General features: G+C 47.4%; 1 protein-coding gene across 1 annotated transcript; it reads left to right on the top strand.

The window, feature by feature from the left end:
- On the top strand, window positions 1–26,530 carry BEND4 (BEN domain containing 4). The gene is made up of 5 exons (XM_070948976.1): window positions 1–520; window positions 15,909–16,475; window positions 17,952–18,043; window positions 23,362–23,602; window positions 26,313–26,530. Exons 1-5 carry the CDS (start codon window positions 1–3, stop codon window positions 26,528–26,530), a joined length of 1,638 nt encoding a protein of 545 aa, XP_070805077.1.
- The last annotated feature ends 677 nt before the right edge of the window (window positions 26,531–27,207 follow it).

The following is a 27,207-nucleotide window of genomic DNA, read 5'->3' on the forward strand; positions in this document are numbered from 1 at the left end:
ATGCTGAGCGAGGAGGCCATGCAGGCGGCGGTGGAGGAAGGCTCCGGCGGGGGGGCTAAGCTCTACAAGACCCCCCCGCAGCACCAACAAGCCCCGCAGCAGCGCAGCCCCTACAGCGTGCTCAAGACCTTCCCCGGGGGGCGTCGGCCGGCGCTGAGCAAGCGCTACGAGCGGCCCACCATGGTGGAGATCCCGCAGGTGCGGGGGGCCGTCGGGCACTTCCAACCCCAGCCCCTGCCCGCCGTCGCCTCCTCTTCCTCGGCGCTGGGGGAGCCTCCCCCCCTGCCCTACCCTGCCCCCTTCCGCGCTTCCCACGGACCCCAGGCGCGCAGTTCGGCCCCGCCACTGGGAAGCCAGGCGCCGGCGGCTGCTGCCGCCTCCTCTTCCTCCTCTTCCTCTTCTTCCTCCTCCTCCTCCTCTTCCTCGTCGGCCAGGTACGGCCAACATCACCAGCACCACCATCACCACCAGGGGGCGCCAAGCAGCAGCACCGGCGAAGGGGCGCTGGAGCTGAGCGCAGGTAGGGGACGGCGTCGGGCTGGGGCAGGGGAAGGGGGGCAAAGGCCAGAGACCCTCGCTCTCGGGGAGCCTAGAGGTGAAGGGCTCCTTGAGCAGGGGCGGGGGTTGGACTAGAAGACCTCCAAGGTCCCTTCCAGCTCTGTTCTGATTGATTGAGTGGTTCTTTTATTGATTGATTGATTGATTGATTGATTGATTGATTGATTGATTGATTGAGTGAAATGGTTTAGGGTCTCCTGCATGATGGGGGGGTGGACTAGAAGACCTCCAAGGTCCCTTCCAGCTCTATTCTGATCGATTGAGTGGTTCATTGATTGATTGATTGAAATGGTTTAGGGTCTCCAACCCCCTCAATTGATTGAGTGGTTCTTTGATTGATTGATTGAAATGGTTTAGGGTCTCCAACCCCCTCAATCGATTGAGTGGTTGATTGATTGATTGATTGATTGAAATGGTTTAGGGTCTCCAACCCCCTCAATCGATTGAGTGGTTCTTTGATTGATTGATTGATTATTGATTGATTGATTGATTGATTGAAATGGTTTAGGGTCTCCAACCCCCTCAATTGATTGAGTGGTTCATTGATTGATTGATTGATTGAAATGGTTTAGGGTCTCCAACCCCCTCAATCGATTGAGTGGTTCTTTGATTGAATGATTGATTGATTGATTGATTGATTGATTGATTGATTGAAATGGTTTAGTGACTCCAACCTCCTCAATCGATTGAGTGGTTCTTTGACTGATTGATTGATTGATTGAAATGGTTTAGGGTCTCCAACCCCCTCAATCGATTGAGTGGTTCTTTGATTGATTGACTGATTGATTGATTGAAATGGTTTAGTGTCTCCAACCCCCCAATCAATTGAGTGGTTCTTTGATTGATTGATTGATTGATTGATTGATTGATTGATTGAAATAGTTTAGGGTCTCCAACCTCCCATTGAGCAGGGGGGGGTTGGACTAGAAGACCTCCAAGGTCCTTTCCAGCTCTGTTCTGCTTGGAATGAAAGGCTTGCTTGAGATGCCCTCATCTGCGTGACGTCATTGTGGGGCTTTGAATTCTTCCTCTGGGCTGTGGGGTGGGGCTGGGGTGGGGAGGCTGTGGGGTGTGCATCTGCACCTTCGCTGTGGCTGGAGTTTCTGAAGTGGCTTCGTGTCAATATCGCATAGGGATTTTTTTCTGTACCATTCAAGCAAGCTATGAAGCCCTCGGATCTTCCTGAAGATCTTCAGATCTTCTTGTAGGCCTTCTTCTCTTTGATCCCTTCCCGTAGAGCAGGGCTTGTCAACCTCAGCAAACTTCAAGATCCATGGACTGCAACTGCCAGGATTCCTCAGCCAGCGTGTCCGTTGGCTGACATCAATTGTCTAAGCCCAATTAGCCTTGCTCTCTCCTCCCTTTAGGAGATCCAAAGTTCTACACCCAACTGGGAAGACCATAGCAGGACCTAGCAACCCAGAGTTGGTTCTTGGAAAAAGGCCACTGTATAAAAATCCTTTCCATCCATAACATGGAACCCACTAGAGCGGGGGGGGGGACAGGGAATGTTGCAAGTCCCATCCCTGAGGGAGATACACCTGGTGGGACGCAGAAGAAGGACCTTCTCCGTGGTGGCCCCCTCTCTCTGGAACACCATTCCCCCAGAGATTAGAACAGCCCCCACTCTAACATTCTTCCGGAAGGCACTGAAGACTTGTTTTGCCAGTGGGCCTGGGGAACCCAGAGTGGGATGGAGCCCATTCAATGGCTCTTGTGACCTGCTGTTGCTGGGGTGGGGGCAGGGGTGAAATCCAGCAGGTTCTGACAAGTTCTGGAGAACCGGTAGCGGAAATTTTGAGTAGTTTGGAGAATCAGCAAATGCCACCTCCAGAGTGGGATGGGAATGGGGGTTTTGCAATATCCTTCCCCTGGAGTGGGGTGGGAATGGGGATTTTGCAGTATCCTTTCCCCTGGATTGGGGTGGTAATGGGGATTTTACAATATCCTTCCCCCAGGAGTGGGGTGGGAATGGGGATTTTGCAGTATCCTTCCCCCTGGAGTGGGGAAGGAACGGAGATTTTGCAATATCCTTCCCCCAGGAGTGGGATGGGAATGAGGATTAAATTTAAGCCGCTTAAATTTGAGCGGCTTCAGTTCTTCACTGGAGGAATGTTATCTAGGTGACCACTAGATGGCAGCAGAACATTGGGGAGGGATGGGTCTTTCCTTTTGCTACCATCTAGTGGTCAACTGAGGCTTTGCAGCTCACATACAGTGTGTGCCAGGGTTCCGACAGATGCCCTAATTAAACCATGAGCCTCGAGTCAAGCTTCAAAAGAAATCCAGTTAGTAATTAGGAGCAACATGTCAGCATGTACCCAAGTGAAGCCAGCTCTGCCCCATGTAATTTACGGCCCAATTATGACCCTGTTTCCCCCCCTCCTCCCAGGGTGTGTCATAAATAACATTCTCCAACAGAGCACTTTTGCGGACTGTAGAGATCACGCCCCTCCAACTGTTGCCGGTAACCTGGGATACAGCCTTGAGAAAGGTATGCGTGGAATGTGCTTCTGGTTGTGGCTGCCGTGCTGCTCCGTCAGTGTCCCCCCCCCACCCCCGCGCCTATGGCAACTCGAGAGCAGGCCAGGGATGCTTTGCGAGTTGACATTCGGCTCCCCTCACTTCCTGACAGTGTGCCTAATTTTGCCTTCGTTGGGCTCTCTACACTTGGAGCTCCAGGTGTAGTCTCTACATCTTCAGACTTGCCTACAAGAGAGAAGGAAGATTTGGGGAGAAATGTCGACTGTGGGTAACAGTCTTTTTTGTAGGTCCAGCCTGGAGATTGAAACATTCTTCAGGCATTCTATTATTCTTCTCATCCTTCCTATTACCTATCTCCTTCTACTTATGACTATAACCTTGTCGCTTGTATCTTTACGATTTATATTGTTTTATTCAGTTTCCTAGAATGATTTTGATTGCTTATTTACTATCCTATGACTCTCACTAAGTGCTGTATCTTATCATTCATGGTGAATGCATTTTTTTTATGTACATGGAGAGCTTTTGCACTAAAGACAAATTCCTTGTGTGTCCAATCACACTTGAGTAATAAAGAATTCTGTTCTATACTATTCCCATGAAGCTGACTTCCATGGTCAAGCAGGCCTTCTCCTCCTCCTTCTCGTCCTCCTCCTTCTTGTTCATCTTCATCTTCTTGTTCTCCTCCTCCTCCTTGCTTTTGTTCTCCTCCCCTTCTTGTTCATCATCTCCTTCTCCTCTTCCTTCTTTTCCTCTTCCTCCTCTTCCTTCTCCTCCTCTTCCTTCTTCCCCTTCTCCTCCTTCTTCTCCTTCTCCTTCTCCTTCTTGTTCATCTTCATCTTCTTGTTCTCCTCCTCCTTCTTATTCATCATCTCCTTCTCCTCTTCCTTCTTTTCCTCCTCCTCTTCCTTCTCCTCCTTCTTCTCCTTCTTGTTCATCTTCATCTTCTTGTTCTCCTCCTCCTCCTTGCTCTTGTTCTCCTCCTCCTTCTTGTTCATCATCTCCTCCTCTTCCTTCTCCTCCTCCTCCTTCTTCTCCTTCTCCTTCTTCTTGTTCATCTTCATCTTCTTGTTCTCCTCCTCCTCCTTGCTCTTGTTCTCCTCCTCCTCCTCCTCCTCCTCCTCCTTCTTGTTCATCTTCTTCTCCTTCTCCTCCTTCTTGTTCATCTTCTTCTCCTCTTCGCCCTCTTCCTCCTCCTCCTTCTCGTTCATTTTCTTGTTCTCCTCCTCCTCCTCCTTGTTCTTGTTCTCTTCCTCTTCCTTCTTGTCCATCTTCTTCTCCTCCTCCTCCTCCTCCTCCTTCTTGTTTATCTTCATCTTCTTGTTCTCCTCCTCTTCCTTCTTGTCCATCTTCTTCTCCTCTTCCTTGTTCATCTTCATCTTCTTGTTCTCCTCCTCTTCCTTCCCTGTCCTTCTCCTCCTCCTCCTTCAGTACTTCCCCTCCTTCTTCTTCCCCTGCCTTCTTCTGATTTTCGCTTTTACTCTCCTCTTCTGCAACCCAATCATTTGGAAGAGGGCATGAAGCTGTTTTTCCCATGAGCTGAGAAAAAAAACAGAAAGAAAAGCTCTTCAGAAGGACACCCCTTTCCTTCACCCAGTGACTTGCTTCCACGACATAGAGAGAACCTCAGTTCAGCGCAACGACAGAAAACAGAGTAATAATAATAATAATAATAATAATAATAATAATAATAATGAAAAATCCCCAAACATAACTCTGCACATCGATTTAGATATCTTTAATACCACCGTAAATGTCTTTTGAGCCTTGAAGGACTTAATTGCCATGCGAGATGATCAAAACATTTCCTTCTTTTTAGACGGAATCGTCAGAAATCTGAAAAGCCCCATTCTCTTTTCCCTCCTTTCTTCTTTTTTCTTCTCCCCCCCTCCCCACCGCTCGCGGATGGGTGTTAGAGGCTCACTTAGTTTTTGATATGCAAGCCTAAATTTGGCACCAGGAAATTGGAAATTGCATCTTTAAGCAGGCTACAATCAAAAATGAATTACAATAAATCCTATATAATTGCATAGGTCATTCTCTTTAATGAGATTTTATTAACCTGACTGTCAGGCTTTTGAGTCAGGCAGATATTTTATCTTCCTCAACTGATAAAAGTGTCAGCTATAAACCACCGTATAAATATTCATAAATCTGCACATCGGTGACAGCCTATCAGCATCCTTCTTCTGGACATTAAAAGCATTCTAATTACTTTCTGTCGAGCAGAGCCGAAAAGGATGCCTGTTATAATATGCGCTAGGCAGGCATGATTTGCCTTTGTTTGCCACCACAAATCACTGCACACACACACACACACACATATACACACTGTTTTATCAACGGAGGGTCCGAGAAAACAGCCCAGCTTGGACTAAACAGCCAGCAGCCGATAGGCCACATTCAGAGCCGAATTGCATCGGGAGCCCAAATCAGAGAGAAGGTTTATCTTTTGATTTAACAGGAGGAGAAAGCAGTTTGGTTCGCCCAGAGATCTGCCATCTCTCTCTCTCTCTCTCTGGTTTTTCATTTCCCCTAGTTTTTATTGAGTTTATAAGATAAAAGAAGGTACAACATAGGAAAGTAAATAGGAAAACAGCGGGGAGAAAAGCGAGGAAGGATTAGGGGGGGAAAAAAAAGAAACAGAAGCCTTGACTTCCGACTCTCTCTGTGGCATTAAAATAAGGCCATTTGCATTAAATCGCAACCTTTAGCTTTTTCATAATAATATAAACAAGCCATTTCTGGAAGGGTCTAATGCAGCTGTCGGCAACCTGCAGCTCCAGAGCTGCATGCGGCTCTTTGGGCCCTCTGCTGTGGCTCCCTGTCGGGTGATCCCACCACTGGCTGGCCCCACCCCTCGTCCTCCCCTCTCAGTCACTCCTCACCTGGCCTGAGAAGGTAAGGGTGATGGCAGGGGATGGAGAAGCGGCTAGGGCAGAGACAGAGAGATACAGAGAGAGGGGAGAGAGAGAGAGAGAGAGAGAGAGAGAGAGAGAGAGAGGGAGGGAGAGAGAGAGAGACATAGAGAGATACAGAGAGAGAGGGAGAGAGAGAGAGACAGAGAGATACAGAGAGAGAGGGAGAGAGAGACATAGAGAGATACAAAGAGGGGGAGAGAGAGAGACATAGAGAGATACAGAGAGAGGGAGAGAGAGAGATACAGAGAGAGAAGGGGAGAGAGACATAGAGAGATACAGAGAGAGAGAGAGAGACATAGAGAGATACAGAGAGAGAGAGAGAGACATAGAGAGATACAGAGAGAGAGGGAGAGAGAGAGAGACATAGAGAGATACAGGGGGGAGAGAGGGAGACATAGATACAGAGAGAGGGGGGAGAGAGAGACATAGAGAGATACAGAGAGGGGGAGAGAGGGAGACATAGAGAGATACAGAGAGAGAGGGAGAGAGGAGGGGGAAAGAGGGAGGGAGGGGAGAGAGAGATATGTCAAAAGGATTTTGTGGTTCCCGGTGTTTTTTAACAACTGGTTCTCTGCCCTAATGACTAGCTAGGTAGGCGTGGCTAGGGGGGGTCATGTGACTGGTGGAAGTGAGTGACATCGAGTTGGCCACGCCCAACCAGGTTTTGTGGCTCACGGTGTTTTCTTTTTTGTGGGAAATGGGTCCAAATGGCTCTTTGAGTGTTTATGGTTGCAGACCCCTGGTCTAACGGGTAAAAAGTTTCATTCTTTTCCACTTCAAGCATGAAGTTCAGAAGCGGTTTCCATGTGGAGACAAAAGTACTTCTGTTCTTTTCTTTAATCAGTTTTGCTCTTTCGGGCCAACTCCATCAGCTTCTGCAACCATTCGTCCATGGTAGGAATCAAAGTGTCCTTCCATTTTTGCACATACAATAGCTTTGCTATTGCTGTTGTCAACACTGTTGTGGTTGTTGTTAGTTGCGAAGTCGTGTCCGACCCATCGCGACCCCCATGGACAACGTTCCTCCAGGCCTTCCTGTCCTCTACCATCTTCTGGAGTCCATTGAAGCTCATGCCAACTGCTTCAGTGACTCCAACCAACCACCTCGTTCTCTGTTGTCCCCTTCTTCTTTTGCTCTCCATCGTTCCCAGCATGAGGCTCTTCTCCAGTGAGTCCTTCCTTCTCATTAGGTGGCCAAAGGATTTGAGTTTTCTCTTCAGGATCTGGCCTTCTAAAGAGCAGTCAGGGTTGATCTCCTCTAGGACTGGACCGGTTGGATCGCCATGCAGTCCAAGGGACTCGCAGGAGTCTTCTCCAGCACCAGAGTTCAATGGTTTTCCCAGTTGCGATGTATGGCTGTGAAAGTTGGACCATAAGAAAGGCTGAGCGCCAAAGAATTGAGGCTGGCATAGTGCATAATTAATTCCATCAAATATTTGCAGCTCAGGATTAAAATGTGGGCCCCGGAGTCCGGAGCTGAGTAGTTCAGAGAACCGATAGTGGAAATTTTGAGTAGTTCGGAGAACCGGCAAATACCACCTCTGGCTGGCTCCAGAGTGGGGTGGGAATGGAGATTTTACAGTATCCTTCCCCTGCCATGCCCACCAAGCCACACCCACAGAACTGGTAGTAAAAAAAATTGAAATCCACCACTGGTTCAGGGTAATGTTGATAAGCACCCACTTTTATCTCTCTTGAAACGGTGCCAGGCCACAGTTGGTGAAATTAACCAGTGGTGAAATTAAATTTTTTTTACTACCGGTTCTATAGGCGTGTCTTGGTGGGCATGGTGTGGCTTGGTGGGCATGGCAGGGGAAGGATACTGCAAAATCCCCATTCCCTCCCCACTCCTGGGTGAAGGATATTGCAAAATCCCCATTCTCATCCCACTCTGGGACCAGCCAGAGATGGTATTTGCTGGTTCTCCGAACTACTCAAAATTTCCGCTACCGGTTCTCCAGAACCTGCTGGATTTCACCCCTGGGCCAAATGTAGCACAGAGTCAAACAGGACTTCTCAGAGCTTGAACCAACTATATGAACTAATTGCTTCCTACAAAGGCTCACGTGCGTTTGCTCCTCTTTTATGTCTTATACGAGGGGCCAATCAACTCCAAGCCTTACTCCTGAGTTGCCCTTTTTTTCCTTAATTGTCCTTGCCTTCTGGCAACTCTGCGCATGCGTGCATTGGGAACAGTCACACTGTTCTTCTGCCTCGCTGATGTCAGATTCCAGAGGCAGCACATAACTACCAGATGGTCCTGGTCCCCTCTCTGCCTCCGAAGCAGAGCCCTCGTCCGAGCCTTCCCCAGACTCCAGGACTGGCCCACGTTCCTCCCCAACCTCCTCATTGTCGGACTCTGTTGCCAGCTCTACAGGCAGCCAACGGACCACAACATCTGTAGTCCCACCGATCCAGTCATTCAAAGCAGGCACATCTAGAATTCTTTGCTGGGAACTCACCGGCTTGCAAAAAAACAACAACATACCACACGCATGTTGCCATTCTGGGGAGGTTAACTGTGCCTTCAGATTCCATACGAGTTTCAGAATCTGCTATATTATTTGCAGACAGTGTTTGTCTGGCTGATGCTCTTAAAAAAATAAATAAAATAGTTTTCATTTACATAATGGAACGGCGAGAGCACAAAAGAAACTGTTCAAATGTTGATATTCTTTTTGCCCCCTTCCTCCTTCCAGACCTATAAATTGTCAGATATCTACCGTTAGTTTTTTTTTCTTCCTTTGTATAGGCCCCGATGAATAACATAAGCAAACTTGCAATTATGTGCATTTCACTTTGACATCCTCAAGCAAATCCTGACCATTTAGGCAGAAAGGGGAGATTATGAGATGGTTTCATTATCCAACGCCGTAAAAAAAATAAAAACAAAATGCCCTTCAGAAGACTTTTAACTGCGTGGAATGGATGATGGAATGCAGGTTGTCGGAGAAAGGCTGCCTGGGTCTGATGCCTCCCGTGGTACCCTGTTTCCCCGAAAATAAGACCCAGCCGGAAAATAAGACCTAGCATGATTTTTCAGGATGCTCGTAATATAAGCCCTACCCCCCAAAATAGGCCCCAGTGAAAATTGTCAGCCAGATGGATGCATTTAGTACCGTATTTCCCCCAAAATAAGACCTAACCAGAAAATAAGCCCTAGCATGTTTTTTCAGGATGCTCGTAATATAAGCCCTACCCCCAAAATAAGACCCAGTTAAAATTGTTAAGAGTCACAGACAGAGAGGGAGGGACAGAGACACAGACAGAGAGGAGGGAAGGAGTGAGTGAGTGAATGAGACAGACAGACAGAGAGAGGAAGGGAGGGAGGGAGAGAGACAGACACAGACAGAGGGAGGGAGGGAGAGACAGACAGATACAGAGAGAAGGAGGGAGACAGAGAATGAGACACAGGGAGGGAGGGAGAGAGAGAGACACAGAGAGAGGGAGGGAGGGAGACAGAAAGGGACACAGGGAGGGAGGGAGAGGGAGAGAGACACAGAGAGAGGGAGGGAGGGAGACAGAGACAGAAACATAGGGAGGGAGGGAGGGAGGGAGAGAGACAGAGACAGAGGGAGGGAGGGAGAGAGACAGAGACAGACACAAAGAGAGGGAGGGAGAAACAGACAGACACAGAGAGGGAGGGAGGGAGAGACAGACAGAGACAGAGGGAAGGAGGGAGACAGAGAATGAGACACAGGGAGGGAGTGAGAGAGAGAGACACAGAGAGGGAGGGAGGGAGGGAGACAAAGAGACACAGGGAGGGAGGGAGAGGGAGAGAGACAGAGAGAGGGAGGGAGACAGAGACAGAAACACAGGGAGGGAGGGAGGGAGAGAGACAGAGGGAGGGAGGAAGGGAGAGAGACAGAGACAGACACAAAGAGGGAGGGAGAAAGAGACAGAGACACAGAGAGGGAGGGAGGGAGAGACAGACAGAGACAGAGGGAAGGAGGGAGACAGAGACAGAGACACAGAGTGAGTGAGAGAGAGACAGAGACACAGAAGGGAGGGAGGGGGAGAGAGAGACAGAGGGAGGGAGGGAGAGAATGCATCACAGAGGGTTAGTCTTCTTGTCTTCTTCTGTGGATAGAGTAGTCCTTTGCAAGATGAAGTCTTTTCTGCTTGCAAAGCAGCCTTAGATGCACTCCCAGACAGTTCTGTCTTGACACAATATTTAATTGGAGATAGACATGGAGCAAGCACAAGATACAGTAGGTAGTTCCTTTTCTGCTGGGCAGAAGTTCCTTCTCTGAGGAAGGAATCAGATGATTTACGTTCAATGGTTTCCAACCTCTGCCACTTTTAAGATCTGTGGACTTCGATTCCCCTTGCTGGCTGGGGAATTCTGGGAGCTGAAGTCCCACACGTCTTAAAGCGGCCATGATTGGACACCCCTGATATGGGGAAATCGGTTGCAGCCCGATTAATGGCGGTGCTCAAGAGCGCCATGTCTTGGCTTGGCTTGCCAGAAGTTCCAGATGGAAATGGCAGATCCAGGCTTCCGAAGAAGAGGTAAACTTTGAACGAGAGCCAGGATGGTGCCATTAAAAGGTGTGATTTTGGCAAAGATGTAAGGATAGAAGAGAATAACAGAGATGGAAGGGACTTTGGAGGTCTTCGAGCCCAACCTCCTACTCAGGCAGAAAACCCTAGACTGCTTCAGACAAATAGTTGTCCAGTCTCTTCCTACTAGGAGCGCCAACAACCCCAGCAAAAAGTTTCTCTTTTATCGTCCGGCAGGGAGATGAATAGTTGTCTGCCACATCTAATCATCTCCACCCCCTGCCTTTGATCCCCAGAGCTAGGGTGGGGTTTCGTTAGCAGCGGTGGCTCTTCCGTCCCGAGGACCGGCCCATAGATTTCCACTGCTCTCCTCTCCTCTGCCTTCTGTGCATCCGTGTGTCAGGCACTGGACCCAGCTGTTCCTCCTCTTCCTCATCAGCCACCTCCAGACCTGTGGGCTGTTGACTCACCATCTGAGGACTGATGGATGGCCCAGGCCCAGGCCCCATCTCTGTCTCTCTCTCTCTCTGACAGCTCCACTCCCTCTCCCCCCTCAGAGCTCTCAGGTTGCCTTCATGCTGTCCCTGACTGCCACACCTCCTCCTCTTCCTCCTCTGATTCGGCTGCTGGAGGGGCCGGCAACAGTGTTGTTGATTCCATGATACACACTTTGTAGGGTTTCTTCATATTTATGTCCTCTATCTGCCCGAGACTTACATCAAGAAGCCCACCTCCAATTCTAATTGTGACCGGTGACTAGAGAGGGTGATAAATTCTCAATATTTCAGTGGATTCATCCTATCAAGTCAAAGAGCCGTTGAGGGCAAGACGTGATCCCGAATCTCTCTCCTATATTATCCGTAGGATGGAGGAAAGCCAAAAATAGCTTTTGCCCCGGCCGTAGGGCTACACAATACATCATCACAATTGGGGTGACTTTCTCCTTTATTTGCTGCATTCGCTTTCGCGCGGAGATCCATCAAGCTTTGCATTTTAGCGATAATGCCTCGCGTTCTTATCCGTCTTATCAGCCCAGCGACTCCGGGATATCAATAGTGATCTGAGTCCCTTGTGACAATTCAAATTTACTGCATTGTCATCTGGATTGTCTGCCTGGAGACGGGGAAGGGCTGAAAAGCCTCTCCGCGTTCAGTGGTGGAGTCACGCTTTGCATGCAAAGCATCCCGTATTCAGATCTGGTGCAAAAAAAAAAAGAAAAGAAAAGAAAAGAAAGAAAGAAGAAAGGAAGGAAGGGAAGGAAGGGAAGGAAGGAAGGAAGGAAAGAAGGAAGGAAGGAAAGGAGGGAAAGAAAAGAAAAAGAAAAAAGGAAGGAAGGAAGGAAAGGAAGGAAAGAAAGAAAGAAGAAAGGAAGGAAGGGAAGGAAGAAAGGAAAGAAAGAAAGAAGAAAGGAAGGAAGGAAGGAAAGGAAGGAAAGGAAGGAAGGAAAGGAAGGAAGAAAGAAAGGAAGAAAGGAAGGAAGAAGGGAAGGAAGGAAAGAAAGAAAAAAGGAAGGAAGAAAAAAGGAAGGAAAGAAAGAAAGAAAGAAAGAAAGAAAGAAAGAAAGAAAGAAAAAAGGAAGGAAGGAAGGAAGGAAAGAAAGGAAGAAAGAAAGGAAAGGAAGGAAGGAAGGAAAGGAAGGAAGGAAAGAAAGGAAGAAAGAAAGGAAAGGAAGGAAGGAAGGAAAGAAAGAAAGAAAGAAAAAAGGAAGGAAGGAAGAAAGAAAGGAAAGAAAGAAAGAAAGAAAGAAAGAAAGAAAGAAAGAAAGAAAGAAAGAAAGAAAGAAAGAAAGAAAGAAAGACAGACTCCAGAGAAGACAAATGATGAGAATCAGTGGCTTGGCTCCGAGTTAAAAACAGTTCACTCCAATAACTCAGAGTAACCTACAACCCACACACACACACACACACACAAACCAGGGTTGGTATTCACTTACTTCCCTACCGGTTCGCAAATGTGTGCACACGCACCCCATCCATGCATACACCCGGCCTTCTGTGCATGCGCTTTGCTGGTGCACGAGGCTTCTGTGCATGCGCCCAGGCTCAAAAATATGACTAAATAGGATGGCATAGAGCCAGGGCCGATGGGCTGGCCCATCCGTGATTTCCGCTACCAATTCAGCCAAACCGGCTTGGTGGGCGTGGCAGGGGAAGGATATTGCAAAATCTCCATTCCCACCCCATTCTGGGGCCAGCCACAGGTGGTATTTGCCGGTTCTCCGAACTACTCAAAATTTCCGCTACCAGTTCTGCAGAACCTGTTAGAACCTGCTGGATTTCACCCCTATCCAGGGGTGTCAAACTCGAGGCCCGCGGACCAGAGGCGGCCTGCAGGTTGCTTAAATCTGGCCCACAGGGCCAGCCTGGAAATAGCAAAGGACCGGCCCGCGGTGCCTCTTCCGGCCAAAATGGGGCACTGGGGGGGGCACATGCAGCCCCCCCATGCTCCATTTTGGCCTGGACGGTCTCCTGCATCACTCTGTTGGCCAAAATTGGGTGCGGCAGGGTTCATCCTCTGTCTACCCCCTCCCCACTGCCCTCCCCCCCCGGTTGGCCCCCGGAGAACTACAATGCTGATCCGGTCCTCGAAGAAATCAAGTTTGACACCCCTGCTCCAGTCCTTATTCTTTTAGAGCAGGGGTGTCAAACTCGATTACATTGAGGGTTGTGTTTGACCTCGGGAAGAGGGGGGCAAGGAGCATGGCCAGGGTGGATGTGGTCAGCTCAACGGCACTTGTATCGGGGCGCCTGTGGCGGCCTGAGCGCTCTGTCAGTGAAAACAGGTTCCCGAGTTCCGTTTTTGGCTGCGACGGCCTCCTGCAACCTTCTGCCAGTGAAAACGGAGCTCGTGAGGGCAGCGTTACAGGCCGGTCCTTCACTGTTTCCAGGGTGGCCCTGTGGGCCAGATCTAAATACCCCGCAGACCAGATGCGGTCCCCGGACCTTGAATTTAACGCCCCTATTTTAGAGCCACACATATAAGAGGTTCTGTTTAGGTCAGGGGTCTTCAAATTTGACAGCTTTAAGACTTGTGGACTTCAACTCCCAGAATTCTCCAGCCAGCTGGCTGGAGAATTCTGGGAGTTGAAGTCCACAAGTCTTAAAGCTGCCAAGTTTGAAGACCTCTGCTTTAGGTGCTCCGCAAAAAAACCCAAACTCCCCCCCTCCAAAATTAGCACGCCTCTCGATTTTGGTAACGGTGGGGAAAGTCTCAACCCGTTTATATTAAAACATTATTTTTATTTTTCTTTGGATCTGTCTCTCCTTTTTGTCCTGCGGTTTATGCAAATCGTACCATGCTATAAACTACCAACTGGATCCATAATAAATATCTTTTCCTCCTGCCTTCTTTCGTGGATCCGCTCGGAGAGGAATAACCTTCCCCTCTGCATTGTATCATTATCATTAATAACAGAGACATAATGGAAAAATCAAACGGAAAAGCATTCCACATGGCAACAGCCTTAATTTCTAATTTGTTGTTTTGTCTCCTCCGGATTTTTATTTTTATTTTTTTAAAAAAATCTGTTAATACAAGAGGTTGCTTCTATCTTTATTTGCAGTGCCAGAAGTGATCTTTCGCAGGGAAAAAATCATAATGCACTCGGCTTGAGGGCATCACAATATTTCAAAACCCCTGTGTCCCTATCGGAGCTTCATTAACGGATGGAGCAGATAAGAAAGGAGACAAAAGAAGGAAGAGATTTCTGCCAAGTTAGGATAATCCTGATTAAAATGCCACGGAGCAAATACGGCTTCGGGTCTCGGATGTGATGATAGGATTAAAAAGGAATACGGCGTGCGTATTAGAATTACAAAGTTCCAATCGATATTATGCGTATTTTATTTTATTTTTTCCTTCCAAAAAGCAAAATAGAGAGGGAGTGAATAATGAAGGGGCAAGGAAAGCACCGTGATATCAAAGCCGGAGCTGCCATTTAAATTTTCATGACTCTTCTTATCGTCAAATCAAAATGCTTGCCGAGTCCTTTGTGTCAGTGTGCATCTGCTCTTTTGGGGTGTTTTTCTAGAGTTGTGACTTCCACAAAAGCTTCTTTTCTGTGGGATCCTCGGTGCACTCTTGAGGTTGGTGGTTTTCCTGCAGACGTTTCATGACCAAACTAGGTATTGTCATCAGTGCTAGGAGGGAATGGGACTTGCCCTGTCTAGCTCTGATGATGTTACCTAGTTGGATAATGGAACATCTTGCAGGAAAATCCACCAAACTCAAGAGTGCACCAAGGATCCCAAGGTCCTCCTCTCCCTCCTTTCTTCTTTCTCCTTCACCTTCATTCCTAGCGCTGATGATGTTACTAAGTTGGGTCATGAAAGGTCTACAAGGAACGTCTGTAGAGATTCTCAGTCCTGCAGGTCACAGTGGTCCCGAAGGTGCTTTTTTCAAAAGGCCACTGGACTTCCTCGTTTTGTTTTTTTCCTTTTGAAGAAAAGCATTGAACGTTGAGTTGGCCAACTTTTCGGCCATTCCTCGGAGCTCTCCGGAGTCCTGCCGTTTCTTAACAAGGCAACTTAGATTTATGCTTAAGTGTTGCAGGATTTAGTCGTATTGTGTTAAAACAGCCATTGGAGAGGTGGCGTGGCTTGGTGGGCGTGGCAGGGGAAGGATGCTGCAAAATCCCCATTCCCACCCCACTCCTGGGGAAAGGATACTGCAAAATCCCCATTCGTACCCCAATCTGGGGCCAGCCAGAGGTGGTATTTGCCGGTTCTCTGAACTACTCAAAATTTCCGCTACCGGTTCTCCAGAACCTGTCAGAACCTGCTGGATTTCACCCCGATCCTTTCCCTGGAATGGGGTGGGAATGGAGATTTTGCAATATCCTTCTCCCAGGAGTAAGGAGGGAATGGGGATTTTGCAGTATCCTTCCCCTGGAGTGGAAAGGGAATAGGGATTTTGCAGTACCCTTCCCAGTGGTGAAATCCAAATTTTTTTACTACCGGTTCTGTGGGCGTGGCTTGGTGGGCCTGGCAGGGGAAGGATATTGCACAATCTCCATTCCCACCTCACTCTGGGGCCAGCCAGAGGTGGTATTTGCCGGTTCTCCAAACTACTCAAAATTTCCGCTGCCGGTTCTCCAGAACCTGTTAGAACCTGCTGGAATTCACCCCTGATCCTCTCCCTGGAGTGGGATGGGAATGGAGATTTTGCAGTATCCTTCCCCTGGAGTGGGGTGGGAATGGAGATTTTGCAGTATCCTTCCCCTGGATTGTGGTGGGAATGGGGAGTTTTGCAGTATCCTTCCCCTGGAGTGGGGTGGGAATGGGGAGTTTGCAGGATCCTTCCCCTGTCACACCCACCAAGCCACGCCCACAGAACCGGTAGGGAAAAATTTTGGATTTCACCACTGATCTACATGCTTTTGCAACATTCATGGAGCCTGCTTTGGACGCCGGCCTTGAAATGTCCTTTTTTTTCTTCTTCCAGAGAGCCGTTTGATCTTGGATGCTTTCGCTCAACAGTGCAGCCGAGTCCTTAGCCTGTTAAACTGCGGAGGGAAACTCCTGGACAACCATCATCCTCCGCCGCTCCCTTCCTGCGTGAAGCAAGAAAGCCAAGCTTTTAATGAGAGACCGGAGCACTGCCAACTTGGGAAGATGGTGCACAGCCAGACCTCCGAAAACTTCGACTTCGAATTGCAGTACATGCAGAAAAAGCAACAGACCTCAGCCTTCCTGCGGGTGTTTACCGATTCTCTCCAGAACTATTTGCTTTCCGGAGGTTTCGCCGCGCAAAACCACGCCTCCTCGGCCGGGGATTTTGGTCCTTTGGCCGACATGGAGCCGCTGTCCACTTCTCCGGTGCACACGTTGGGGGGATGGGCTTCCCCAGCGACTTCGGAGTCCCACGGTCACCCGTCGTCTTCCACGCTCCCCGAGGAGGAGGAGGAAGAGGAGGAAGGCTACTGCCCGCGATGCCAAGAGTTGGAGCAGGAGGTCATTTCGTTGCAACAAGAAAACGAGGAACTCCGGAGAAAGTTGGAGAGCATTCCAGGTAAGCGGACGCGATTGGCTGAGATTTTCGGGATTTTACCGAAAGATTTTACCACCTCTGATTGACCCCGCCCCCATCTAGTCTCTGCCTCCCGAGTCCCAGCTGATCGGGAGGAAATGGGGATTTTACAGTATCCTTCCCCTGCCACGCCCGCCAAGCCACACCCACCAAGCCATGCCACACCCACCAAGCCACGCCCACAGAACCGGTAGTAAAAAAAATTGAATCCCACCACTGAACCTATTCGATCCCCTGGCTGTCAGTTCTGCATCCTGAAAACGCAACCTTTTCTAAGCCAGAGGAATTCGCACTCGGCTCAATAATCCAGGGGTGGACTCCCCCACAAGCCAAATTCAGACAGACTTACAACCGTTTATTGACTGTTCAAAGTTGTAACGGGGCTGAGAAATGGGACTGACTGTTTTTCACAGCTACGGACCTTGGCGGCATCCCCTGTGGTGACGTGATCAAAATTCATACGGTTGGCCACCGGTTTGTATTAATGACCATGGCTGGGTCCCAAGGTCACGTGATCCCCCTTTTGCGACCTATTGATACGCCTAGTCAAGGGGGAAGCTGGATTCACTTAACAACCAGTTTACTAGAGAGGTGCTTTGGAGGTATTGCGTAAATGGAGGGCGCTTGTACTCACAGGCAAAGTTCCACTCGTGTGAGTGGAGCTTTGTGCACGAGTGTGCAAGCACCATCACCCCCCGCTCACACGAGTGTAGCTCCACATTGTTGTGGCCCATACGCGGCCTGTGCAGCTAGTGGCTGATTCAGACAGTGAGGAGGCTGGTGTCGTACTGCGCCAGCAGCCTGTGCAGCTGGCGCTCGAGACAGACAATGAGGAGGCTGGAACAGATGTGGTGCCAGAGGCGGGGATTCAGCCATGGCCTTCAGAACCTCCAGAAGCTCCCATAAGTGAAGAGGAAGAAGAGGAGGAGTCTCCTCTCGGGCGCGCAGAGCTGCCAAAAGGCAGGAGTGGCTCCTCAGGAGGAGGTTTCCTCGAGAGTAAGGCTTGGGGCTAATTGGCCACTCCCTTAGCCTATTTAAGGAGGAACGCTGACTGAAGCAATTTGTAGGGAATAACTTCGTTCACATACCTTCGCGTCTTGTCTTGCTTATCTTATCAGCTTCCTGCAAATTGCTTGTGGGCATTCTGCCAACCATAGTAAGCTTTCAGTTATTATTCTTTGAATTCTTGGCGGCTGTTAATGCAATTAATTAACAGCCGTTCTTGTAAAAGACTGGTTTATTTAGTAAACTAAGGTTTGAACGGACTTTGTGTGTGCTGCGTTCTTTGGGGTCCGTAACTGGGGCAGAACATACGTGCCATTTTTCCCATGGCCCGGTTTCGAACAGGCCATGGCTCGGTGGTGTACCGTGGGCCAAATTGGGGACCCCTGTTTTATTAAGTTTTGCTCTTAATCGAATAAGCACGGTGTGATTATGGAAACTTCCTTGTTTTTGCAGTGCCCTGCCAAACTGTTTTAGACTATTTGAAGATGGTCCTTCAGCATCATAATCAGCTGTTGATGCCGCAGACGGTGGAGCAGCCGGCAGAGGTAGGTCTCGATGGGGGATAAGAGGGGACATCAGTGGAAAGGTTTGGTCCATAGGAGCTCTCAGAAGAATGGGTCAGTATTCGATGGATGGATGGATGAAAGTTTCACTTCTTTAAACAAAGGTGAGGTGTGTTTTATTTTTTTAAATCAACATCCTTATTTCTCACGGGCAACACATTCATTTGATGGACCAGTGGAGGTTCTGTCCAGGAGGTCTTCAACATCAGAGAAGAGCAACCAAGATGATGAGGGGATTGGAGGCTAAAACATACGATGAACGGTTGCAGGAACTGGGCATGGCTAGTCTAGTGAAGAGAAGGACCAGGAGAGACAGGAGAGCATCTTCCAATATTTGAGGGGCTGCCACAGAGAGGAGAAAGGGGGTCAAGCTATTTTCCAGGGCACCCGAAGGCCGGACAAGGAACAATGGATGGAAACTGACCAAGGAGAGATTCAACCTGGAAATAAGGAGTAGTTTTCTGACAGTGAGAACAATCAACCCATGGAACAGAAGTTGCCTTCGGAAGTTGTGGGAGCTTCATCACTGGAAGCTTTCAAGAAGAGACTGGGCTGCCCTCTGTCAGAAATGGTGTAGGGTCTCCTGCTTGGGCAGGGAGGGGTTGGACTGGATGACCTCCAAGTTCCCTCCCTACTCTATCAATCTGTTAATCTTCACATTAAGCAGTGCCAGTGCTTATGTTCTTCCGTTTTGCAAGCCTTTGACTCTTTAGGTAGCATCATTCCTCCGGTGTTAAGGGTGCCACACGTCGTGTGTGGCACGCGGTTGCAAAACCTGATTGCATCCCAAGGATGTGGCTTACCAAAAAAGCTGTGCTATGCTGTGGAAGAGGCAGCGGTGTGTAAGTGTTAATGAGATTGCTGTGCATATATTAAACGGCAATTGAGCGGAGCTCAAAAATAGAGTGGGAGGGCGGGAGAGAGAGCGAGAGAGATTTGAATGGTGCCATTTATAATTAGGTCAGATTTATTATCTTTTACCAAGAAACAGTGATCTTCCGAAGCTGTCTCAACAATAAGATTTATATGGCTGCTAAACTAACTTCTCTGTTGACAAATTGATCTAAATCTTGAGCTAACCTCAAGACAAGGATAGGCTGCTGGGCAGTGGTGGGTTCCTCCCGGTTCGGTCCGGTTCGGCCGAACCGGTAGCAGTGACGATATGACGTCACCGAACCGGTTCTCCCCCCCCCCCGCCCTCCCACCCACCCCCACCCCCGTTATTTTTACTTTTTATTTGGCCCCACCCCCAATCTATTGCTGCCTCCTGAGTCCCAGCTGATGACTAGAGGGAAGAAAACTGTTTAAACTCTTGCCGTGGGGCTTCAAAGGGCCGCCCTACAGCTGATCAGTGTTAGAAGCAAACAAATGAGTCGGGTCGTAAGTGCGAGGACTGGTCGTAAGTGCGAGGACCTTCCAGAAATGACTCTGACCAGCTAGCCATGCCCACCTAGTCACATGACCTCCAAACCACACCCACAAAATAAGCCACGCCCACAGAACTGGTAGTAAAAAAATTTAGAACCCACCCCTGCTGCTGGGGGTTCGTAGGGAGGACCACCAGCTAAGATTCTGTGCAGTTCGGGGAGCCCCCAAATCCCACTCCTGCCTGGCCCTGCCCAGCTCTTATCTTCCCTGGAGTCTCCACGCAGCCCGTTTTGGGTACGAGGTAAGTGCAGGACGCGCACGGAGGCTCTGGGAGGATGAAAAACGGGCCTACCGGAAGTTCGGGAAGGCTGGAAACCGGCCCGTTTCCAGCCTCCAGAGGGCCTCTGGAGCCTGGGGAGGCCGTTTTCACCCGCCCGGAGGCTCGAGGAAAGCCTCCGGAGCCCGGGGAGGGCAAACCCCCTCCTGCCATGGTGCAGGAGGCCGACTAGGCCACACCCACCATGGCCACGCCTACCCAGCATCCGGGCAGAGAACCCCTTGCTAAAATGTTTCAAGCCCACCCCTGCCTCAGGTCTATTTTCACGCAGGCTAAATTCAGGAAGAATTTAAGGGGACTTTTATGAGCCAAGTTTCCGAAGCATGATATATAGATACGACAGCCTTTATTAGTTTATTAATATTGATCGAATTTTAAACGCACGGTCCTTACTTCTTGTTTTAATGTTTGATAGTGCCTTTTAACTGAATGCCCGTAAACCGCTTAAGAGTCGCTTCTGGCGAGATGGGCTTGCGTACAAGTTAGCTAAATAATAATAATACATTCATTTATCTAATTCATTTATCGCATAAATTAAATATATTTGCCATCGGTACATTGGCTGCCTTGAGTTGTTTATAAAACTAATAAAAGTGAGATTTAAAGATTGGCTGCTGTCAGACTCCCATGATGCCATGTAGGGGTCATGTAGGGGTCATAGCTGGCTCTGTAGGTTGTCCGAGCTCTCAGGTTTGGTTGAAGTTCGCCGGGGGGGTGATGCAATGAAGGCAACACCCTTAGGAGATTGTGCAATATAGTGAGCTCTGTGTCTTCTGCTAAATGGTAGTGGGTTAATCCTATTATGCCTTGAAGGATCGTGTCCTATTCTTCTTCATCCCATCATCCTGGAACTGAAGGTCTTTTGTTTTGTAGATTAGCTGGCCCAATCTTTCTCTCTTTTTTTTTTAAGTTTTTTATTTTAAACACATTAAAAACACATTAAAAATCAAACATATACATACAACAAAAAATAACACAAAAAAGAAAAATATCACTTTTCTTTTCAGCTATACACAGCGGTCTGCTCTTTCTATATATCAATATTTACAAATATTTAAGTATAAACTTATTTGACGTTCATTTTCTACTTTATATCATTTCTTCTTTACTAACAAAAGATCATACACATTTCCCCCTCCTTTCTTCATTCATTTAATTTATTTCCTTGTTTCAACCATTCATACCATCTACTCCAAACCTTATAATACTTTGATTCTTCCTTCCCCTTAATTTCTTTAGTTAATTTATCTAATTCTGCACATTCTAGAATTTTTTTAATTAAGTCCTCTTCCATTGGTAGTGTTTTCTTCTTCCAATATTGTGCATATACAATACGTGCTGCAGTCAATATATGCAATATAAGGTACTGTATTTCTTTAGTATAATTGTCTACTGAAATTCCTAACAAATTGTTCCGGTTTTCCCTCTATTGGATTCTGAGTTATTTCTACTATCCAAGTTTTGATTTTCTTCCAGAATTTTTGTGCCATCGTGGCCCAATCTTTCTCAATGGGCGCAAAATATCTGCTGGGGGCAGGGAGTTGGGGCTCTGAGTTTCTGTTTCCCTTAAGTTTTTTTTTTTCATTTCTCTTTTAGGGGAAATATTTTATCCTGCCTTTTTTTAAATATTCCCCAGAATATTTCATTCTTCCAGGAAGAGTGGTGGGGTTGGGTGACTTCCCACAGATCTAACCCGTTCAACTGCAATGAGCCGAGGTGGCGCAGTGGTTAGAGTGCAGTACTGCAGCTACTTCAGCTGACTGCTAGTTCAGCAGATCAGCGGATCAAATCTCACCGGCTCAAGGTTGACTCAGCCTTCCATCCTTCCGAGGTGGGTAAAATGAGGACCCAGATTGTTGGGGGCAATATACTATTTAGTATACTGTCTATTGGTGTAAGCCGCCCAGAGTCCTCGGAGAGTGGACGGCATAGAAATATGAATAATAGATAAATAAATAAATAAATAAATAAATAAATAGATAGATAAATAAATAAATAAATAAATAAATAAATAAATAAATAAATAAATAAGTAAGTAAGTAAATAAGTAAATAAGTAAATAAGTAAATAAGTAAACAAACAAACAAACTGTATTTACTGGCTGTAGTGCAACGTAACTGCTGTGGCTCTAAGAGCACAAAACAAAAGGGATCGCACCGATTTGTGTAAACCGGTTTGTTAAAAGAATCATTTCTGGAGTACCACGTTTGCCGTTTGCCCGAAAAGGCCTGTTGCATTCACACCGATCCAAAGGCATTTTTTTAAACACGTTTTAAGAAAAGAATGGAAAATATGATACTTCACTAGCTTGACACTCTTTAGCTCACCTGCTAAAAGCAGATTATAAATAGCATCTTCTGTTCCCAAGGTGTTCCCGTTCTATCTTCCTCTTCCTGTTTGACAAAATGCAAATGCAACTTTGTTTACAGTGTTATTAAGGTGAATAATCCCTTGCTCCCTGGGTGTCAGTTTGGATTACAGATTTTGTCTACTGCATTTTACAGTTGCTTTCGTTTTTTTACTTTTGTGTATCTGGCATTTGAAGTCTACCTTCCTTCTCTTTTTCCTTTTCCTCCTGATCACCTGGGAAGGCTGGTTGCTATGGGGTTTATGCTTAAGCAGGGGGTTGGACTAGGAGACCTCCAAGGTCCCTTCCGATTCTGTTACCCTGCTATTTTATTCTGTTATTGTGTTATTCTGCTATTCTCTTATTCTATTCTGTGATTCTATTCTGTGATTGTTTTATTTTGCTATATTCTGTTTTGTTTTGTTTTTTGTGATTTTATTCTGTTATTGTGTTATTCTGCTATTTTGCAGTTTTGTTATTTTGTTATTCTATTTTGTGATTCTGTGATTCTATTGTTATTGTATTATTCTGCTATTCTGTTCTGTTCTGTTATTTTATTGTTATTGTGTTATTCTGTTCTGTTATTCTGTTGTTCTGTTCTGTTGCGTTATTCTGCTATTCTATAATGTTGTTATGTTATTCTATTCTGTTATGTCATTCTATTCTGTTCTGTTCTTCTGTTCTTCTGTTCTGTTATTCTGTTGTTCTGTTCTGTTATTTTGTTCTGCTATTCTGTTATTCTGTTCTGTTATTCTGTTAATGGTGTTATTTGTCTATTCTGTTATTTTATGTTATTCTGTTCTGTTATTCTGTTGTTCTGTTCTGTTGTGTTATTCTGCTATTCTATTCTGTTGTTATGTTATTCTATTCTGTTCTTCTGTTCGGTACTTCTGTTGTTCTGTTCTGTTCTGCTATTCTATTATTCTGTTCTGTTATGCTGTTCTGCTATTCTGTTATTCTGTTCTGTTATTCTGTTAATGGTGTTATTCAACTATTCTGTTATTTTATGTTATTGTGTTATTCTGTTCGGTTATTCTGTTGTTCTGTTCTGTTGTGTTATTCTGCTATTCTATTCTGTTATGTTATTCTATTCTGTTCTTCTGTTGTTCTGTTCTGTTATGCTGTTCTGTTATTCTGTTCTGTTATGCTGTTCTGTTATTCTGTTATGCTGTTCTGTTATTCTGTTATTCTGTTCTGTTATTCTATTCTGTTGTTCTGTTGTTGATTCCGTTGTTCTGTTGTTCTCAGGGGAGCAAGCAATTGCTGAACAATTACCCCGTCTTCATCACTAGCAAACAGTGGGATGAGGCCGTCAACTCCTCCAAGAAAGACGGGCGGCGTCTTCTTCGGTACCTCATCAGATTTGTCTTCACCACCGATGAGCTTAAGTACTCGTGCGGCCTTGGAAAAAGAAAAAGGTCAGTGCAGTCAGGAGACACTGGTCCTGAAAGACGCCCTCTGGATCCAGTGAAAGTAACATGTCTCAGAGGTACTGCATGTTTTCACTCAACGTCCACCACCATGCACAATCTCATTTCACCCCATTAGACGTGCGGTAGAGAAGGGAGAAAAAAGAAGGGAGGAAAAAAAGAGAAGGGAGAAAAGTGCAGTAGAAAAGGGACGCGGTGGCTCAGTGGCTAAGATGCTGAGCTTGTCGATCAAAAGGTCGGCAGTTCAGTGGTGAACCCTAGTGAACCCAGTTCACTAGGTTCGGATCCCGAGTGCCGCGTAATGGGATGAGCTCCTGTGACTCGTCCCAGCTTCTGCCAACCTAGCAGTTCGAAAGCAGGTAAAAAATGCAAGTAGAAAAATAGGGGCCACCTTTGGTGGGAAGGGAACAGTGTTCCATGCGCCTTTGGCATTGAGTCATGCCGGCCACATGACCACGGAGATGTCTTCGGACAGCGCTGGCTCTTCGGCTTTGAAGCGGAGATGAGCACCGGCCCCTAGAGTCGGGAACGACTAGCACATATGTGTGAGGGGAACCTTTTCCTTTACCTTTTAGAGAAGGGAGGGCCCTTTGGGGGAAGTCCCAGAGCTTAGATGGAGTCACTTTTTCAAGAGGAAACGACAGAGATGCCACCTCCCTTTGGATCCTTTCCTCCGGGGGGGGGGGGTGTCTCAACCTGAGGATTGAGGAAGGAGATCCACGATAGACGATGGGAATCTTCTTTCCCTCTAAACTTCAAATCTAAAGAGAGTGATGTGTTCTCCTGGGTTGCTTCCGCTAGATCCCAAGGAGGTCTTTCTTGGACCAGGGGTCGGCAACCTTAAACACTCAAAGAGCCACAAAAATCCTAACTGGAAGCCCCACCCCACTCCCGCCCACCCTGTTCTATTCTGGAGCCGACCGGAAGTCCGGTTCCCCCACCATAGAGTCTCCTCCTAGCGCGGCATCTTTTTTTCCTTTGCCGACCGGAGGTCTGGTTCCCCCACCATAGAGTCTCCTCCTAGCGCGGCATCTTTTTCCTCTGCTGACCGGAAGTCCGATTCCCCCACCATAGAGTCTCCTCCTAGCACGGCATCCTTTTTCCTCTACCTGTCCTAACCGAAAGCCCTACCAATTGTGGAGCCAACCGGCAACAGGGAACCGCAACAGAGGGATGAAAGAGCCACATGTGGCTCCAGAGCCACGGGTTGCCGACTCCTGTCCTGGACCAATCAGTGACACCTCACACATTCATTCCCCACTGAACATATTGCCCTCAACGCATCCTAGGATCTGTCGCAGCGTACTAAAAGGTTACACCTCCTTCGAGCCAGCTTGTCTCTCGATGGCTGCCTAGACGCGTCCGTCTGGTTTTCTTATCAGTTGGTACAGAAGTGGTTTGCCGCTGCCATCCTCTATTTTCTTCCTTCTTCATTTCTTCCAAATTTCTTCTATAGCTCTGGAGATTTCTTATTTGGGTACTGTCCAAGCTCAACCCTGTTTATCTTGGTAGGACAAACAAAGTTGGGCCAGTCTGCCAATCTTGTTTCACGGTCAAAAATAATGCACGAAGCATCCGTGTAGATCAGGGGCGTCAAAACTCAAGGTGCTAAGATCTGGCCCACGTGGCCGGCTTGAAAACAACAAAGGACCAACTCATGGTACCTCTGCCAATGAAAATGGAACTCAGGGGAGCTGCTGGCAGAGGGTTCAACCACCTTGTAAAATCTACTCCTTTTTTGGGTACTGTTGAGGATTACTTTCCCCACACACAAAAAAATCAAACTTGTAGGTGGTATCTGCATGCCCATTGTCCATATTTCTGCCGCTGGCCCAGTTCACAAGACCACTTCTTCACAGAATGGGACAACTGGCCTCAGCCAACTCAGTGCAAACTCGCCACGGCCAACCTGCTGAAGGACAACTCACCCTGGCCAACTCGCCACGGGACAATTTAACAATTCTGTTTAATTATTTCAAATAAATTAGATGTCAGCGTCTCAGCGCTGACATAGAAAAGGGAGGATGAAGCTTGACATTATATATATATATATATATAAATTTTTGCCATTCCCGTTTTCACTCTGTCCCTCCTTTGGCTTCGCTCCTTTCTTCAATGATTCTATTCCAAAACTTTCTTTGATATTAGTGTACTGTATTTTTCAGAGTATAAGACGCTCCGGACGATAAGACGCACCTACCTTTTTTGGTGAGGAAAACAAGAAAAAGAAATCTGCCTCTGCCTCCCAGCAATTTTGCCTCATTGCAGCAAACAGCAAATAGCCTGCTTTACTTTCATTTTCGTTTTCAGCATAGCTTGATTAGCACAAGAAAAAAAAAAAGAATCTGCTCCCAACAATTTACCTCCTTGCAGCAAGCAGCAGAGGACCACGCAAAACAGCTGAGAGCAAATCAGCTGAGAGTCGGGAGGCTGATCCAATCAACTTGTGCTAATTAGGCTGAAACGAGCTGTTCCTTCTTTCTGCTTGCTGCAAGGAGGTAAACTGCTGGGAGGCAGAGGCCAAAGGGTAGGGGCCAGTGGGTGGGCGGGGCTACATTCGGTGTGTAAGACGTACCTAAATTTTCAGCCCCTTTTGGGCGGGGAAAGGTGCGTCTTATACTCCGAAAAATATGATAATTGTTGTCCCACTGATGAGTTGACCTTGGTAGGTTGGCCATGGCCAGTTGGCCATGACGAGTTGGCCATTGCTCGTTGTCCTAGACCCACAGATTCAATACCCCTGGAGCTGAACTGCTGATTTCTTCGCAGAATTCATTCGGATGCATTGCACCTCTAACCCGGATTGGTGGATGCCTTCCGAAGAACAAATCAACAAGGTTTTCAGCGATGCGGTGGGACACGCCCGGCAAGGAAGGGCGGTGGGGACATTCCTGCACAACGGGAACTCGTACTACGACGGGATTGACCAACATAGTTGCCACGAGGATCTCTTCGGCAGAGGTATTCACGATGGCTCCGGAGACTGACGGCGGGAATGGAAGGGCGATCCGGACGGGGGGTGGGGACGCAAGCGAAGGACAAAGAGATTGGGTGTTCGGTGTTCTGTTTTAATGTGAATTAAGGACCCAAAGCATGTTGAAAATTGAGTTTTGTCCTATGGCGGTGCGTAAAAATTGACTCCTGCAGCCAGATGTGCATCATCTTTAGGGAAGTGTGGTTGTGTTGTCATTGATGCCAGATTGTGAAAAACCTGGTTTAAACGCTCGTCTTGCAAGCAAAGAAGGGAATACAGGTAATCTTCGATTTACCATTTGTTTAGTGACCGTTCAAAGTTACGACGGAACTAGGGGAAAAAGGGACCGTAGGACCATTTTTCACACCTACAACCTTTGCAGCATCCCCATGGTCACGTGATCAGACACTTGGCCAGTGACTCATCTTTATGACGATGGCAGTCCTCATATTTATGACTGCAACCGTCATAAATATGAGGCAGTTGCCAAGCGTTTGAATTTGGATCGCGTGATTCCTGGAGGGCCTGTGGGGGGGGGGCTGCAATGGACATAAATCCTAAAATCCCTTTTTTTCTGTGCCGTTGTAACCTCGGAACAGTTACTAAATGAATGGTTGTAAGTGGAGGGCAACCTGTATGAAAATTTTCCCTGTAATTGAAAGATATCCAAAACGTCGGCATGGATCTATG

The sequence above is a fragment of the Pituophis catenifer genome, unplaced genomic scaffold (genome assembly GCF_029215685.1).
Source record: "Pituophis catenifer annectens isolate HBS135680 unplaced genomic scaffold, rPitCat1.0.hap2 SCAF_8, whole genome shotgun sequence".
NCBI lineage: Eukaryota > Metazoa > Chordata > Lepidosauria > Squamata > Colubridae > Pituophis > Pituophis catenifer.